General features: G+C 42.1%; 1 protein-coding gene across 1 annotated transcript; it reads left to right on the forward strand.

The window, feature by feature from the left end:
• The first annotated feature begins 12,472 nt into the window (after positions 1-12,472).
• On the forward strand, positions 12,473-14,783 carry LOC134628674 (homeobox protein MSH-C-like). Its single transcript, XM_063475421.1, has 2 exons — positions 12,473-12,960; positions 13,534-14,783. Exons 1-2 carry the CDS (start codon positions 12,540-12,542, stop codon positions 13,944-13,946), a joined length of 834 nt encoding a protein of 277 aa, XP_063331491.1. The 5' UTR covers positions 12,473-12,539; the 3' UTR covers positions 13,947-14,783.
• Positions 14,784-14,814: the final 31 nt, after the last annotated feature.

Raw genomic sequence — 14,814 nt, forward strand, 5'->3', positions numbered from 1 at the left:
CCACAAGAGGTAAGTAAAAAAAACAACAACAAAAACCAAGCTCATATGCACACTGTCATTTTGGTGAACCAACCAAAGTGAATTTTCCCAAGATTTTTCTGAGGTGAGATACAGTAACACTTACTTATGCTGGCTTGACTCTGTCGAGTCTGTCAATCAAAGAGTGACAGACTCGACATGAAAAGGTCCTGTGCATACATCAAAACATCCAAGTCAAGGAGAAGTGGGGACCCGTTGTAAAATAGCCAATAACACATGTTTCAAATTGGCCATTGGTTATAGATTGGTTTACAAGGCTGGCTGGTTATCGGCCCAGTGGCGTTTCCCTGTGTTGATAAAGCACCAGGGAGTTGTGGGTCAATTAGTTTGCCAAAGCAGAAATTCCTGCAGAAAGCCAATTAAAGTTGTTGGCCTGTAGTCATGAAGCACACTCTTCCTGTTGACGACTCACGCAGTTATTCTGAGCCCCTGGCAGCTCCACACTCTGCCAGTGTAAAACTTTATACTAAGTCCAGTACCATTAAGACAGCGCTTCAGGAGATCTCTATAGTTAGCTGAAATTACTTTGATAAAGTTAAAGCATGTGTGTTTGTGAGAGACTTCCATACAATGCAAATCAGTGATTGAGTTGCTTTATTCTGTTCCTTTAAGTCACTGGAAGGGTATACATAAAGATAAACACAGCATATAAAGAAATAAACAAAATCAAATAGGGTTACAAGAAGTTCAGCTGTTCAAAGGAGCATTTCGTAGACAGATGATTGGAGTGGAGGCCAAAGTGCTGCAAAGGATGACAGGAGATGATTGCAGGGAATCAGTTTTCCACTCTGCTCAGTCTGTCTTTGTCACAATCTCCTCTGAGAGCAAACCTATCTTCTGCAATGAGGAGGATAAACTTTTTAATCTTCTTCCCGTTGCTTCTGAGTGAAAAAAGTGCTCTCTGTCACAAGCTTTTAATATGAAGTCTTTTGTTCGCATACAGGCTGTTGTTTTGGTGACGTGACGCAAGCGGAGCATGACAGTAAACACTGGTTTGTTGTCGGTGGAGGTTTGGAGATCACCAAAGCCTGCACTGATGGAGCGTCTCTGTGAAGGGCAGGAAGGTCATCAGCTGAGTCATGAGCTGAGTGAAACAGAGAGAGGATATTACTAAGTAGCGCCGAGCTCTTGTTCTGTAATTCTTCTTTTATTACTAACAAAAGCATGAAAAAAAACCCCAAACCCACACCTGTGTAGCTGCTTTTGTTTACTGTGAGGTCCACATTAAATCAGCACAATCATCAATTTAGCAGAAAGTGTAAAACTTCAAAGGTGAATCATATAATTGGATCAGATTTAGTCACGCACCTATGAGGGGGATGTCAGTCTGTGTCTGTCTGCGTGTCAGGGGCCCGACATAAAAGAGAGTTGGGTCCTAGGATTTCTATCATCCCTGCAGCTACATACATAATCAATTCATGATTACTTATAAAAAGTCTATAGACATCAGCTGATCCACGCAGACAGGCACAAGAAGTGGCAACCCAGGAGAATACCCCTTTAAAACCCAATTATCCCGTGGAGCCGGTGTCGTTTCAAAGGCCAACAGGAGAAGATTCTGGCCCCCGATAAAGGACACATGTGTTCCATCACACTTAATTGAAGCAGGGTTTCCTGAAAAAGAAACAACCCTGGAGCAATATGACAAAACAAACAGATTTAAGGACATAACAACTGTATTTGTAATAGGAACGTTTTTCATGGTGCATGGAAATTGCTGTTGTGGGGGATATTTCTTTTTCAGAAAGACATTTTCTCATAGTCTAGCACAGCATGTTGAATGTGTGCGAGAGCTTTTCTTTTCTTTTCTTTTTTTTTGTTTCACTGGACATCATTCTGTCTTGGAGAGCACACCATGACGATAGGTTTCCAAACCTTCCCAAATTTGATTACAGGTCTGCAAAAACCTCAAACAATGCCGTGGCAAGCATGTCACTTACGGTCACAAGCCAAAGTCCTTCTCTGTTTTATTTTTCCTTCGCTTTCCCTTCTTTTCATCCTTATGATCTGAAGTTAAGAATAAAGACACAAGTCATGTGTTTTAACAGGAAACACGCACAACAAATTTACGGTAAAGAAAAAAAACTGCATTGGGAAAAAAAAAACTTGGATTCTGATTTATGTGTAGTGTACATTGGAATATGGTGGCTTTCATTATGGAATGAAAACGTTAAAGTAGCATTAGCACGTCTTGATTTGGAAATTTTAATCATTTTTTCATCTTAAAAGTTGGTCAAACTCTTCAAAGTCTGTTGCTCCCAGTGTATTCACATCATCTCTAGGATGTACTTTGCATTTACAATTTCTCATTTACAGGAATAATATTTCCTCTCTGGCACTGGGCCTCATTTTTGGAATCTGTCCCTTTACGTTTAAATCATGTGAACATTAAAGTCTTTCCTTGACTTACAAGACATGACATCTCTGGAAACATACAACCTAGGTCAAAGATGGAGCTCATTAAAAGATTGCACACGACCACAAATTCACTGAGAGAAAAAGGGACGAAGAAAAAAAAATGTTTAGTTAAGTCAGACTTCAGTCATTGGGGGGGGGGGCTGCTGTAACTGGCTGCTGCAGATGAGAGACAAAGACAGTTTTGTGCAGACCGCTCATTGAGGCTCTCCTGTCTTACTCAGTTTATCACAGAAAAATTGCGTTTGTTATCGACAATGGCTTTTAACAAGCACCACAAGCAATGAGGGGATATGACTATGAGGAGATAAAACCTCACAATAATGCACACTGTACTTTCCTCCCTCTGATGTTAAATTGAGACCACATTTTTAAAAAGGTCACATATAATTAAAAGCTGGTGGAGCTATTTGATCATAAACTGTTTTTCCCCTGTTCTCATTTTTTAATCAGCAAATCATTCTTTTCTCCTCATGGCTCAGGTATTTGTACTCAACCTTCAATTACTATTAAACAAACTCATCTAAACCACTCATAATACACACAATTCAGCAAATGAGCAGCACCTACAGAGTACAAACAAATCTCAAATTGAGTTGCTCAGTCTTCAGAGCATCTATAGCCAACACTCAGCCGGGCATAATTACAGCTAACTATTTGTCTCATTAACTGCAGTTTGTATCCCATTAAACCGAGCCAGGGAGACACTTAATGACCCCACAGACAAGCAAATTACAGAGTTATTATTGCAAACTTTAATTAGTCTTTACTAGCTGCCTTCAGATTTAGATTTTGTTATTTTTAAGTCTTACTTTTCCAAAGAAATCCATTAGACAGAGGTATAGCTTCACGAGACAATTTTACACATCCCATAAGTGCTCAATAATCCCGTTCACTTCATTTGGAGAGCTTTTTAGACCTCTGCTGAATTGCCCAACATCATGATGCAATTTGGGGTTTTTAATCGCCGTTTTAGCAGTTACAGCGTGGCTGTCCGATTTCCTGCAACAAAAGTGTGTAGTGCCATTAGTGCGAGTAATTCCACACAGCAGGCTTCCAGTTGTGGATGTGATCGGACCTGAAGAAAACAACATGCTTCACAATGGAAAACCTGAGCTAATGTCTTCGATCGTCCCAACTTTATTGTGTTTTTTCTGGGGCAATTACACTTTTTAGACATTACGAGGGAGAAGTACCCACAGATGGGATATAATCCCTTGGCTCTGTTGTTCAGTATGTTTATGCAAACTTGCTCTGTTTTCAGGTGTGTTTAGTGTTACACCATGTCATACTGAATACCGTGTCCCTTAAGATTTTCTAAATGGGGCTGGTAGAGCGCTGGAAAGTTATTGCAAGGTCAGTGGTGAGTCATGGACCTGATGGCAGGCCACTGGGGAGTGTGGTGTAGTGCTGGGATGGTTTGCTACTGTGTCATTGTTACATTAAGAGATGTCAGGGTCAGACCTTTTAAGTACTTCCACAAAGAATCCCCTTTTCTCTCTGGGCCGGCCAGCACAAGTCATCTTGTGGGCAACCACGCACCTATAGTTAAGTGTATTTTTACATATACCAAGTGCCATATGTCTGACGACATGGAGGCCAACCTCTCCATTGCGGCCCACTCCAAATTTCAGTCCAGTGTAGAAGTCAAACAAGCAAAGCCACGCAGCGGGTCAGATATTGAAAATTGTGCACTTATAGAGGGAAAAGCAAAACAGAGAGACTCCTTGTACTGTTTAAAACTTTGTCTTATATAAACGCAGCCAGAGCTGGGGTGATATCTGATAAAATAGATCAAAATTACATTATTGGCTTTTATAGCCCACTGAAAACATAGCCCAAAGGTATGCTATTTGGCAGAGAGCAGCTCGTAATATGTCTAAGAATTGTTACCATCTGGCTTGACTGCAGGGAATGCTTCTCTCTTAAAAACCTCAAAGTCAAAATGATACAAGTAAAATGCAGCATTCATAACCAGGTTGGCTTTTTATGGATGCCTGTCTACATTGATTTGGCTCCACAGTGTCTTGAAGATAACTTGCGCTATTTAGAAGTAATCATTTTTCTTTCTAAAAGTAGGCCTCGTCATATCGCTATAACGGTACAGAGTCCAGATAGAGTGTAAGATTTGAAACATGCAATTCCTGCGTTAAAGAGGGATTGTCTTTTGTGAAATTTGTTATTTTTGTGCTAAAAAGTGATTGCCAATAATCCTTTTAGTTACAGCCTGCATGGATGATAAGGAAGAAAACAGAGCACCTTTATCAGCTTTGGGTTTGTCTTCATTGGTGAAACCTCATGAAAAACACAAACGTGGAGTACTATATGCCTCTGCCTGGGCAGGAAATGTTGTCCTCTGACATTTTAACCCTTTTTTTCTGAACTACACCCTTCTAATTGCACTCCTGTACACAGTTTCAGTCCTCCCATTACCTTATTATGAGATTACAATGTCAATGTGGTCAGAACTGTGACAATTACAGTAAGTGGTGGAGTAATTTTCAGCGTTAAATGGGGTCTTTGTACTGCGTTGCCGCATATTCCCGCGGCCCATCGTGGGTTGAAAGGAGGCGAGTCAAATACATTCTCATGTCTACAATGAGGTGAGCAGGTACACAGATGCATGTGTATGAGCACAGGGTCATATAGGTTATTGATTTATATTAGCAAATGCATATGCACTCACAAGCTTCTGTGGACTAGGAATGTGGGTGTGTGTGTGTGTGCGCGTGAGGCCAGTGGCATATGAAACATGAATCCCTGTTTAGCAGTGTGAGCCATGGGGGAGACTGAAGGGGGAGGCTGTTTTCTCAATGCCTCCTTGACCTGTCACTAGTGATGATGTGTGTATGTATATGCATGTGCATGTGAGTGTGTGAGAATCCAGCAGACATCTACAGGGGACAGCCATCTTTCCACCCCCTCCATCTCCTCCCCCGCTGCCGATATCCTCTCATGCCGCCACCACCACCACCCTCCCTCCCTCCCCACCTCTCTGCCTCCTCTCCACCCCTCTCCTGGCGCCCTGGTATGAGAGAGAAAGCTGTTGTTAATAAAAAGTTTTCAAAGAATGGGATGAAAAGGGAGGTGAAATTGAGCGGCCCAGGCCGTATTATTTCTTCTCCGTATGGGAGCTGGCCTCTCGCGGTCTCTTCGACGCTCTCGGACCAGGAGGGGGTCGCCAGCTCGGTGACCATTACTGCCCCGGGGCCAAAGCAAATGATTTGCCTCTTTGAGGCTTCAAAGGGGAGCAATTACACTTAAGTAACCAAATGAATAGATAGCCCAGCTTGGCAGCAGTTTGGAGGAAACAGTGGAGCCCTTTGAGGGAAGAGGCACCACACCTTAGGAGTAATATGTAACAGCTCGCATCTCAGGGAGAAAAAAGAGAAGAAGAAAATAAACAAGTGAATATTCTGCCACTGAAATCTGAAGAAAAAAGGTGCTGAAACCTGCCCAAACCAAAACAACAACATCATTTAGAGTGGTTCACCAATCCAGCCGATAGCTCTTAAAGTAATTGTTGCCTTACAGAAATAGAGACCCAACCACTGGCCACTTTGGCTAGCATATCACATAAACACATACTGTATGCAGCATCATAATGTGGCAAATTTGGGAGAAATTAGATACAAAATTGTTATTTTTTCCTTTAAATATGCTGTGCTGCATTTCCATTCATTTGTTTTAGAGCGTTGTTTATCTGAAGTAAGCCTCAGAAAAAGGTCCACTGTCTGTGCCACCGAAACAGCGTTTGTTTGCGTGCTGCTTATGTTTGTTTTTTCCTTGGATGTTGTAATTGCCATTTACACAAAATTTCAAAAAGACCTACATCCAAGTGTGCTTGAGTAGACGATGCTAAAACAAGATATAAATCACCCTGGCGTTACACAATGAGCAACATTAATTGCAATCTTGAGAACCATGAATTGCAGTTATGTGAGGGGCACACACATAAAGTCAGCCTCTCCCCACTGATAAAAGGCTTGAAAAAGGCCCTATTGAGTGAAGTGGAGACTGGGAGTTTGGTAGGGGAGCTCACCTGTGGAGAGGAGTCTATAGCTGCATAGAAGGCCCAACAGCTGCCAGGGTTGTAAGTCTAGGCACCTAGCAGAGCTGCAGAATGGGAAATGCAAGAAGCTCTTTCAATCCACTGCCACTTAGTAACAGAAGGCATGTGCCAAACTTGCAGAATGAGAATGAAAACTCCCCCTTCGGAGTTCACTAAATATCAGCAGCGACTTTCTTTTTATCCCCTCCCCTTCTCTCCCCCTCCTTTCTTTTTCTTTTCTCCTTCTACTTTAGTCTATTATAATTCCTCCATAAAAGAACAATGGTTGACTGAAAGACCCCAAACCACAGAGATATACCAACAATCGGCAGGGAGAAGGAAAAAGGGGGGACTCGGCTGAAGTGTGGAAGCCATCAATTACTGAGGGCCTAAAGTTAACATCCCAGCAGGATATGTGCATTAGAATGCAGCTACGGGCAGCAGATGCCTAGCGGAGCGGTCAAAAGAGCATCTCGAGCTCATAAGAGGACATATGCAATGTGGGAGACTCGCCTCCGCTGCCTTGCCTTGGAATCTACAAAAGAATAGAAAATTAAATTGAATGATGATTGTAGTAGTGGCTGAAAAGGAGCCATTGTGAAGAACTAAATGGAATTATAGGTTTAAATGTGACGAACAACTGACATCTCACATAATAGATGCCATTACACATGGCTGTGGTGCAGTCTCAATAAATCACACAGATCGGCAGTGAGATTGTATGTGATTGCATTTGAGATTCACAACTGCGGGATTCAACAAGTGGCCCTGTGAGCTCCAGTTGGGTCAAAAACGCACCGTGATTCCTCCGTATGCACTGCCCTAACAGGATTTTCCCCTCTCACCACATCTCTCTATTCTGGCTACTCAGCAAGACTCAGCCCTCCAGGCTTCCTTGCACTGCTAATTTACACTAGCCTGCAGGCTACCTTCACAGCCAGGACAGTGCAATTGTATTTTCAGGCTCATTAAGCAATAGCGCAAAAAGGGGGAGCTCTCACCCCCCATCTACTTTCTCGTCCATGGTCTGTTCAGCGGGTGAAAAGGGGGTGAACAGAAGTGATAAAAGGTGGGATAAAGAAATGAGCGGGGCAGTTAATTATAGTTGTGAGACTCTATCAGGTTTACTGATGTTTACTACATGAGTGTGTTTGGGAGTTAAGTGGAGGAGGATGAGAAGAAGAAGGAGAGCGTGCACAGTTGCTGCTCTCAGTCTTCTGAGAACCAATCCGGCTGCTGGGTAGCAGCCCTATTCAGGACCGAGGCATGCTTATTTATTTGAAAGAGACCCCGCTTTTTAAACTTCCCACCCTCTCCTTTGTTCGACTTCTCATGGGGAGGACTTTGAAATTGTAATCTCAGGATATTCAAACACACATATTTGTTCTGACCTTTGGTGCCTGCAATAACATTATTACTATGAAACAAGCCTTGCCAGCTTGGATCTACAGTGCATGAAACCGCTTTTGACTGCAAAATCTTTGACTTACAATTAGATTCAAAGCAAGATTAGCTAGTAAAGAAAAGCTAGTGATAGACATTTTAAATAAAATAATGAATGGGGGCATTTTAAATCCACTACATTTACATGAATTTCACATCAGTTATGGGGGATGGTTTGCTTGTAAAACATACCGTACACTGACAGGAAAAAAATCTAAAGATTCTCACCTGGAAGCAATTGTCAAAAAGAAAATGTGACTGTGATTTAGCTTTGTGAGGAAAAAAAAAATTGTCATCCTTTCTGACATGAATTGTTTTGAACACTTACTGTTTTATTGCTGTGATTATGATTATTTTCCAGTTCAGCGAAATGTTATACATACAAATTGTTCCTAATTTACTATAATTGGACCATATGAGTACTTTAAATGTACCTGCGTTCAGCCATAAGGATCAAATAATCCTCTCAGTTACACTTCGTGGAAATAATTTGAAAGGAATTATCGATATTTCATCTTACCCTGCTTAAATATCAGCCGAAGCTTTTTTATTACATAAAACAGAAAATATAATATCTACCAAATTGCTGTAATTTATACAATAGTTACTGGTTTTGGCCTCTCTGGGATTTCAAGCCAGCAGTAAAAGAGAAAATTGATGCTGCTGCCTTAGTTTTTTTTTTTTTTCTTCTTCTTCTTCAGATATACTGCATCACAGCTTTGGCTGCTAAGAGCGTATGAGATTGTGGTGACATTCTTTGGTTTGTGAATGAGACCGCAGAGTAGCCACACAAAGTTCCTCGTCCCCAGTGCTCAACCTAACTCGCCCACTTGCATTGTCTCTAGACTTTCCTCAAGAATGTGGATTTCTATGGCCGATGGAAAGCCAGACGAAATTGCCAATTGCATTGTCACCTCTTGAGGTTTTTCTCCTTAACAATCTCTATTGGCAAGAGAGCTCAGGAGGAACCCTCTCAAAGAACACAACTGTTTTTGAAGACACTCGAGCGAGTAGTAAGCAGTGCTAGAGCTGCTGCTTAAAAATCTAGCCTGTATCAGCTCATGAGCAAGCATTAATTTAAAAGCCGAGTTCAAAATGCAAAATCCCATACCCACTGATGTATGAAATAAACCCTGCTGTTATTTGGTTTGAGTCAAAAAGAGCAGCTATAACACTGCAGGGCACTCCGTCCCCTGATTGCTTTTTTACAGTCCAAAAAAGAAGCCATGATGGAGGCAATTTGCTTCCTTTCCTTTAGCACGGCAAGAATATTTCTCTCATTACCCGACATTCAAACACAGGGCACTCTGATGCCACAAGAGGAAGTGGCTTTGGCAGAAAATGTCAAACTAGCGTTTAAGTGCAGGATTGAAGCCAGTCTGATGTGGACTGGATCAACTTGTTAAGTCAAATTAAAGGTCAAAGATATTTTCCGCAGCACGGAGCAACACAAATAACTGCTTTTTAAACTGCTGTTAAACAGAGAGCGCTGTGCTGGTTGCCGTATGTGAGGAAGCTGAACGGATTAAAGTGTTTGCAGAGGTAGAAATTTTTAAATAATAAATAGTTACCTCTTGGTTTCATGGAGAAATGATGACTACATCATTACGAAGAATTTTCCATTTGATTACATGAAGAGGGTAGCTTTGTTAAACTTCGGCTCAGTATTCCGGTTTTCTTCAGCTAATTTCAGACAAGAAAAGCCAGAGAAAGCAAGATTGGCGTGTTGGGATGTTGCTGAGAGTAACATGCTCCCATGTCTCCATCTGCTCCACACGCTGTCATGTCAGCAAAGTGTCCATCTCGCTGAGGCCTGTAGCTACAGGTCTTTGTGCCACTGTTGACACATCTCACAAGGATTGGGTTCCACGGCTCACTCACTCCTCATAAATGATCTGTTTGTTAGAAGGCCTCGCTACAGTGGGGAATAGACATATTATTGATGGAAGACAGATATCAACTCAACAGGAATAACACAGAATCTGAGTCCATAGGTTTTTGCACACTTCAATGTGTCTGTATATGTAAAAAAAAATGTTGAAAGAAAGGAAAAAGAAAACTGGTTTATTTGGCTCTATGATTAAAAAAAAGAAAGTTTGACATGAGAGTGACCTTAAAGGTCTACAGCCCTAAACTGTTTTCTCACATAGTTCATTGTGCCATCACCACTTTATGAACTGGATAAATGGTTTCACCTACACATGAGATTGTTGGAAACGGCCCCCCTACACATACATGTGAAAAAGTATTCATTTCTGGTGCCAGTTGAGGGGAAAGTGCTTCCCATTGCGCTTGCATCGACCTTGAAGAACAGATCTGCTTTCAAACTCACTAACACCTTCTGACACAGTTCACTCGCCTGCATGCTGTTACAGAAATGTCTTTTGAGGTAGGGGAGAGGGGGCCCAAAGCTAAATACACTGCACCAAACACCAGGGGAGGAGAGGTAAGTGTACTTCTCGTGTAGATTTATCTTTGGATGTACCTGTATCAGATGAATCAGCCTGTGCACACCACGGCCCAACTCTCATCCCCTTCTTGCACGACAGTATGGCAATGAGCAAGAGGGAAGGGGTACACATTTAAACACATCTAAACACAAACCAGCTGGGTGACAAGGGGCCACGGTGTGTGAGGAGACAGAGGACTAGTTTTGTCAGATAGGAAATGAAGGAGCAGACTCGACATCAGGATTTACTCAAGTTGAATGATTAAGCAGGAGTTGTGCCTCTTACCTGACGAGAGGTAAATTCTTACACCTGAGGGCGTTCAGGGGGTCAGCCATCAGTGATCTCAATCAAGATTTTTGTCAGTCGAATAATGGTTCTCTGTTAAATTTTTAAAGAAATGGCTGCTAATCATGTGAATTGTATTTAAAGTCAGATGCTGAATCCTATGTGAGGTTCAGCTGTGATACACGGATATGTACAGGGCAGGTCAAGTCAGTTTACATACCACTGTCATCCAGTTAAGCAACTAGCCTTGGAGGGGGGCTATTAAAGTAATTTGGGGGAGTAAAAGAGGATGGGGAAGTGGAGGGCTTAAGTTCTTGGACTGACCACTAGCTCAGTCCATCTTCACACTAATCCTCTTCTTGTGTATTTGATAGCATTGCTGACTGTGTGAGTTCTCAGTGGGGTCTTGTGTTGGCTTGGAGGCGCAGTGTGCTGCTGACATGTTTAATGTGATATCAGCTTGGACATGTCAGCGGAGAAGAATTTAGATGTTAATCTTTATTAAATTTAAGGGATTTATACTGTAGTTATTGTTGTGAGCAACAAATCAAACCATGAGGTGTCGCGCTACAAGTATTTCCATATTTATTCAGCTTCTAGCTCACTACACATTTACTGTGCTTTTTATTCTATTTATTTATCCTATTTAAAGCACCCCACTCAAAAATGGATTTATGACAAAACAGTTATAAACTCAGTGATGAACAGAAATTAACTTTATCAACTACAATGGCAAAAACTTCCAAGCTAAGAATACTCATTCAGTATCATGGGTATGTTTCTCATTTTATGAACATTTTCACATTAATAATAGTTTCAAAAGGTTTCTTTCTTTTTTACTAATTTATTTTTTGCTGTAGTTTTTTTTTTCGCATAACAAAATATGTCCAGATGACTGGAAAAATGAACCCAGACGTGAAACAGTTAACTGTCAGCGCCTGTTTCCACCCAGCTCCATGCACTGGACTATGAAATATTCGGAGGACAATTGGTTAAGTGGAGTTAACCGTTGCCTTTTCTCCCCGAGGTATCTTCCTTTTTGATCCTGCCGAGTCTGGCGCCTTGCAAAACACAACTTGTCTGGCTTATTAAATAGTATGACCTGGAGAAAGAAAACGCCTGTTGCTTCTCAACCGAGGCTATTGTTAAGGAGAAGAGCTCCTGACAGGCCTTAAATTGCTGCAATGCTGTGTGACCAACACTCATACCTAATCAATTTCTATCCTGGCTCCGCACTCTTTCTGATTGGAATTTCTGTTAAGCTGCTTCACTTACTTTTATTTCTATAATATACACTTATACGGGCAGGTTATTCATTGACAAATGGATTTGCTTTTACTATATTTAATTTGGGGCACGAAATACATTTTAATGTCTTTGATAAAAGTATGACTTTGATATCGACACGTAACTCATTAGCCCCTGCTCAGCTTTACAGTAAGAGAGTAATTAAACTAATAATACCGATGGAAGTGCTCTGCTAATGGATGTAAATGGTCAAGAGAGTCCTCCCCACTGGTTAATTGCACTAAAATTGGTCTAAGCTACTTTGTGAGAGCCATCAATAGTCCCGCACAGCATGGGGTCTGTATGATTAACGTCTCCTTCCTTTCAAAGCCTTCTTGATGTTCTCTTGGAAGGCTACAGGCCAATCAAAACCACACTCTGAGACGTCACGAGGCCAACTTGACGAGATGATTGGTGGAAGCAGGGAGGGGGGACAGCCCCTGTCCTTTTATAGACGACCCCGTCCAGCGCGTAAAAAGCTACTGGGCACCGCTGACAGCGCAAAGACGCACATTGGACACCGTACCCCTCAGCCACGTAATTCCTCTAAACGGGCCGCACGGAGGTGCATGGCCCCATCCCCTTGTATCATGATGAATCCTGTGCAGGGGTCGCCGTCCCAAGACGCCAAACAGCTTCATCAAAAAGAGGAGACGGATACGGAGGGCGAGGAACTGCAACCCAAAGACATGACAACCGAGAAAGGATACAAACTCCAGCGGAACAGCCTCCCGTTTAGCGTCGAGTCATTGATTTCCAAGAAGACCACCTGTCGGACTTCTTACTCGTCCTCAGATTTAGCTCTGGTCCTTCCGAAGCCCGTGGCTGGGCAAGGCGAACATCTCTCTCCAAGGACTTTTTACGCGGAGAGGAAGATATCGGCTGAGAGCTCGCAGGGTGTTTCCAGTAGCTCCAGCGAAGACAGTCCACAGTTTTGTGAGAAAGATCAGAGCACTTGGTTCCAGACGTCCTCTTTTTCTACACCTCCCCGTAAGTCCGTCCCTCCGCAGTTATCAGAAACAAAAATAAACTGCATTTATCCACCTCTCTATAGAAGCTGCATAACAAGTTTAACTGTGAGACGCCTTTTTGTTTCCTAGACACGCATGATGCGTAAATACTCTTTTTATTTGGTCATTTATTAGGTAAATAAATGCATAACAATGCAAATAGGTTTTGCATCTGAGCTCATGAAACACTCGCTTCCCTGCTGCACCGACCCTTTACCATTTGATGCCATATATGTCTTGTTATCTACAAAATAAATAAATAAATAAAACAACTTTTAAGCATTTAAAAAGTCATAAATGAAAGCAGAAAATCTGAGTATGTGCTCAAGCCTTTGATTCCACAGAGGTGTGACAGTGTGTGATGCAGGTTATTTTGTCAACATCAATATACTGCAGTGTATTTATCAGTGTGTGTGTGTGTAAGCTGCGTTATGCTGGTGTTTGTATCCAGTGGCGAGGGCTCTTACGTTCACCTGCTGTGACAATCCCGCTTCAGTTAAACTCCGATTTAATCTAACCTCAGCTTTTTCTCTTTGCAATTTCTTTGTGACAGGAAGCTCAAGTCCAACTCAGTGTACTTTAAGGAAGCATAAAAACAACAGGAAACCTCGCACGCCCTTTACTACCTCCCAGCTCCTGGCGCTGGAGCGCAAGTTTCGCCAGAAGCAGTACCTCTCCATCGCAGAGCGAGCCGAGTTCTCCAACTCTCTCAACCTGACGGAGACTCAGGTCAAAATCTGGTTTCAGAACAGGAGGGCCAAAGCCAAGAGACTTCAGGAGGCCGAGCTGGAAAAGTTTAAGTTAGCCTCCAAGCCCGTCCTGCCTGCATTCGCGCTGCCTTTCCCCCTCGGAGCGCACATGAGCTCTCCATCCTGGGGCCCTTCAAACGCCTTCCCGAGACCCAGTCTGCCTGTGCCAGGACTGTTCAGTGGACCCGTCACTTATGGGATGTACTATTTGTCTTAATAATGTTCCTGTGTGTGCGCGCGCGCGTTTGTCCGCTCTTGGCCACAGCACACTTAAAAATGAGCCCACATCTCGGATAAACATTGTTTTACTATTCGCAATTTGGAGTTTAGACTATTTCCCCCCCAACTCCAAAACCGAAGACAAATACGACATGTGGCGAATATCGGTGTATAAACGTGTGCGTAATCGTTCCGAGTGCGGTCACTTGCTCTCATTTTGTGTCCACTTCTGAGACTCGTGGATTCTCGGCCTTAATTTTCTTAAGCAAAACTCCATAAGCAGATGTCATCTACTCACACAGTAGATGACATGCCTTAAATATTTCATCCCAGCCTGTCCTCCGTGCTCTCCAGTAGCAACTGGGCAATTAAATGTGTCCGGATCTAAAGGCAATAATCCTCTAAAGCTGGGGGACATTATTAAAAGCAACAGAAAAGTACTTAATTGGTGTCAGTGCCTTAAGACCCCGAAGTGTACTCTCTTTATCATCACTTGAATTCCTCATTCAAGATATGAATATTTTTTCTGTTATCGGGTAGCGTTGTCCATTTTTGCTGTGTTAATATCTGTATTTCTTGTCACGATTTCTATCATTCTTTTTAAAGAACGGAGACAGAATTATATTTTAGGAAAAAAATACATGTATTAGTTTTTTTAACCTTCACAACGTGGCCTTTATGGGAGTGATATTAGATTTACTTTGATGAATTTTGCTGTAAATGTAAATAAAATTTGTAGTGTTCTTAAAAGTCCTGCAGTCTCGCTTAAAGGGCAGGAGAAGTGGTATTTATTGAATATCTTTGTATCTGTACTGTGTACATACATGAGTCTATCAAAATGTGCAGTAACTTGTAAAAACTGATTT

This window comes from Pelmatolapia mariae, linkage group LG6 (assembly GCF_036321145.2).
Source record: "Pelmatolapia mariae isolate MD_Pm_ZW linkage group LG6, Pm_UMD_F_2, whole genome shotgun sequence".
NCBI classification, from domain to species: domain Eukaryota; kingdom Metazoa; phylum Chordata; class Actinopteri; order Cichliformes; family Cichlidae; genus Pelmatolapia; species Pelmatolapia mariae.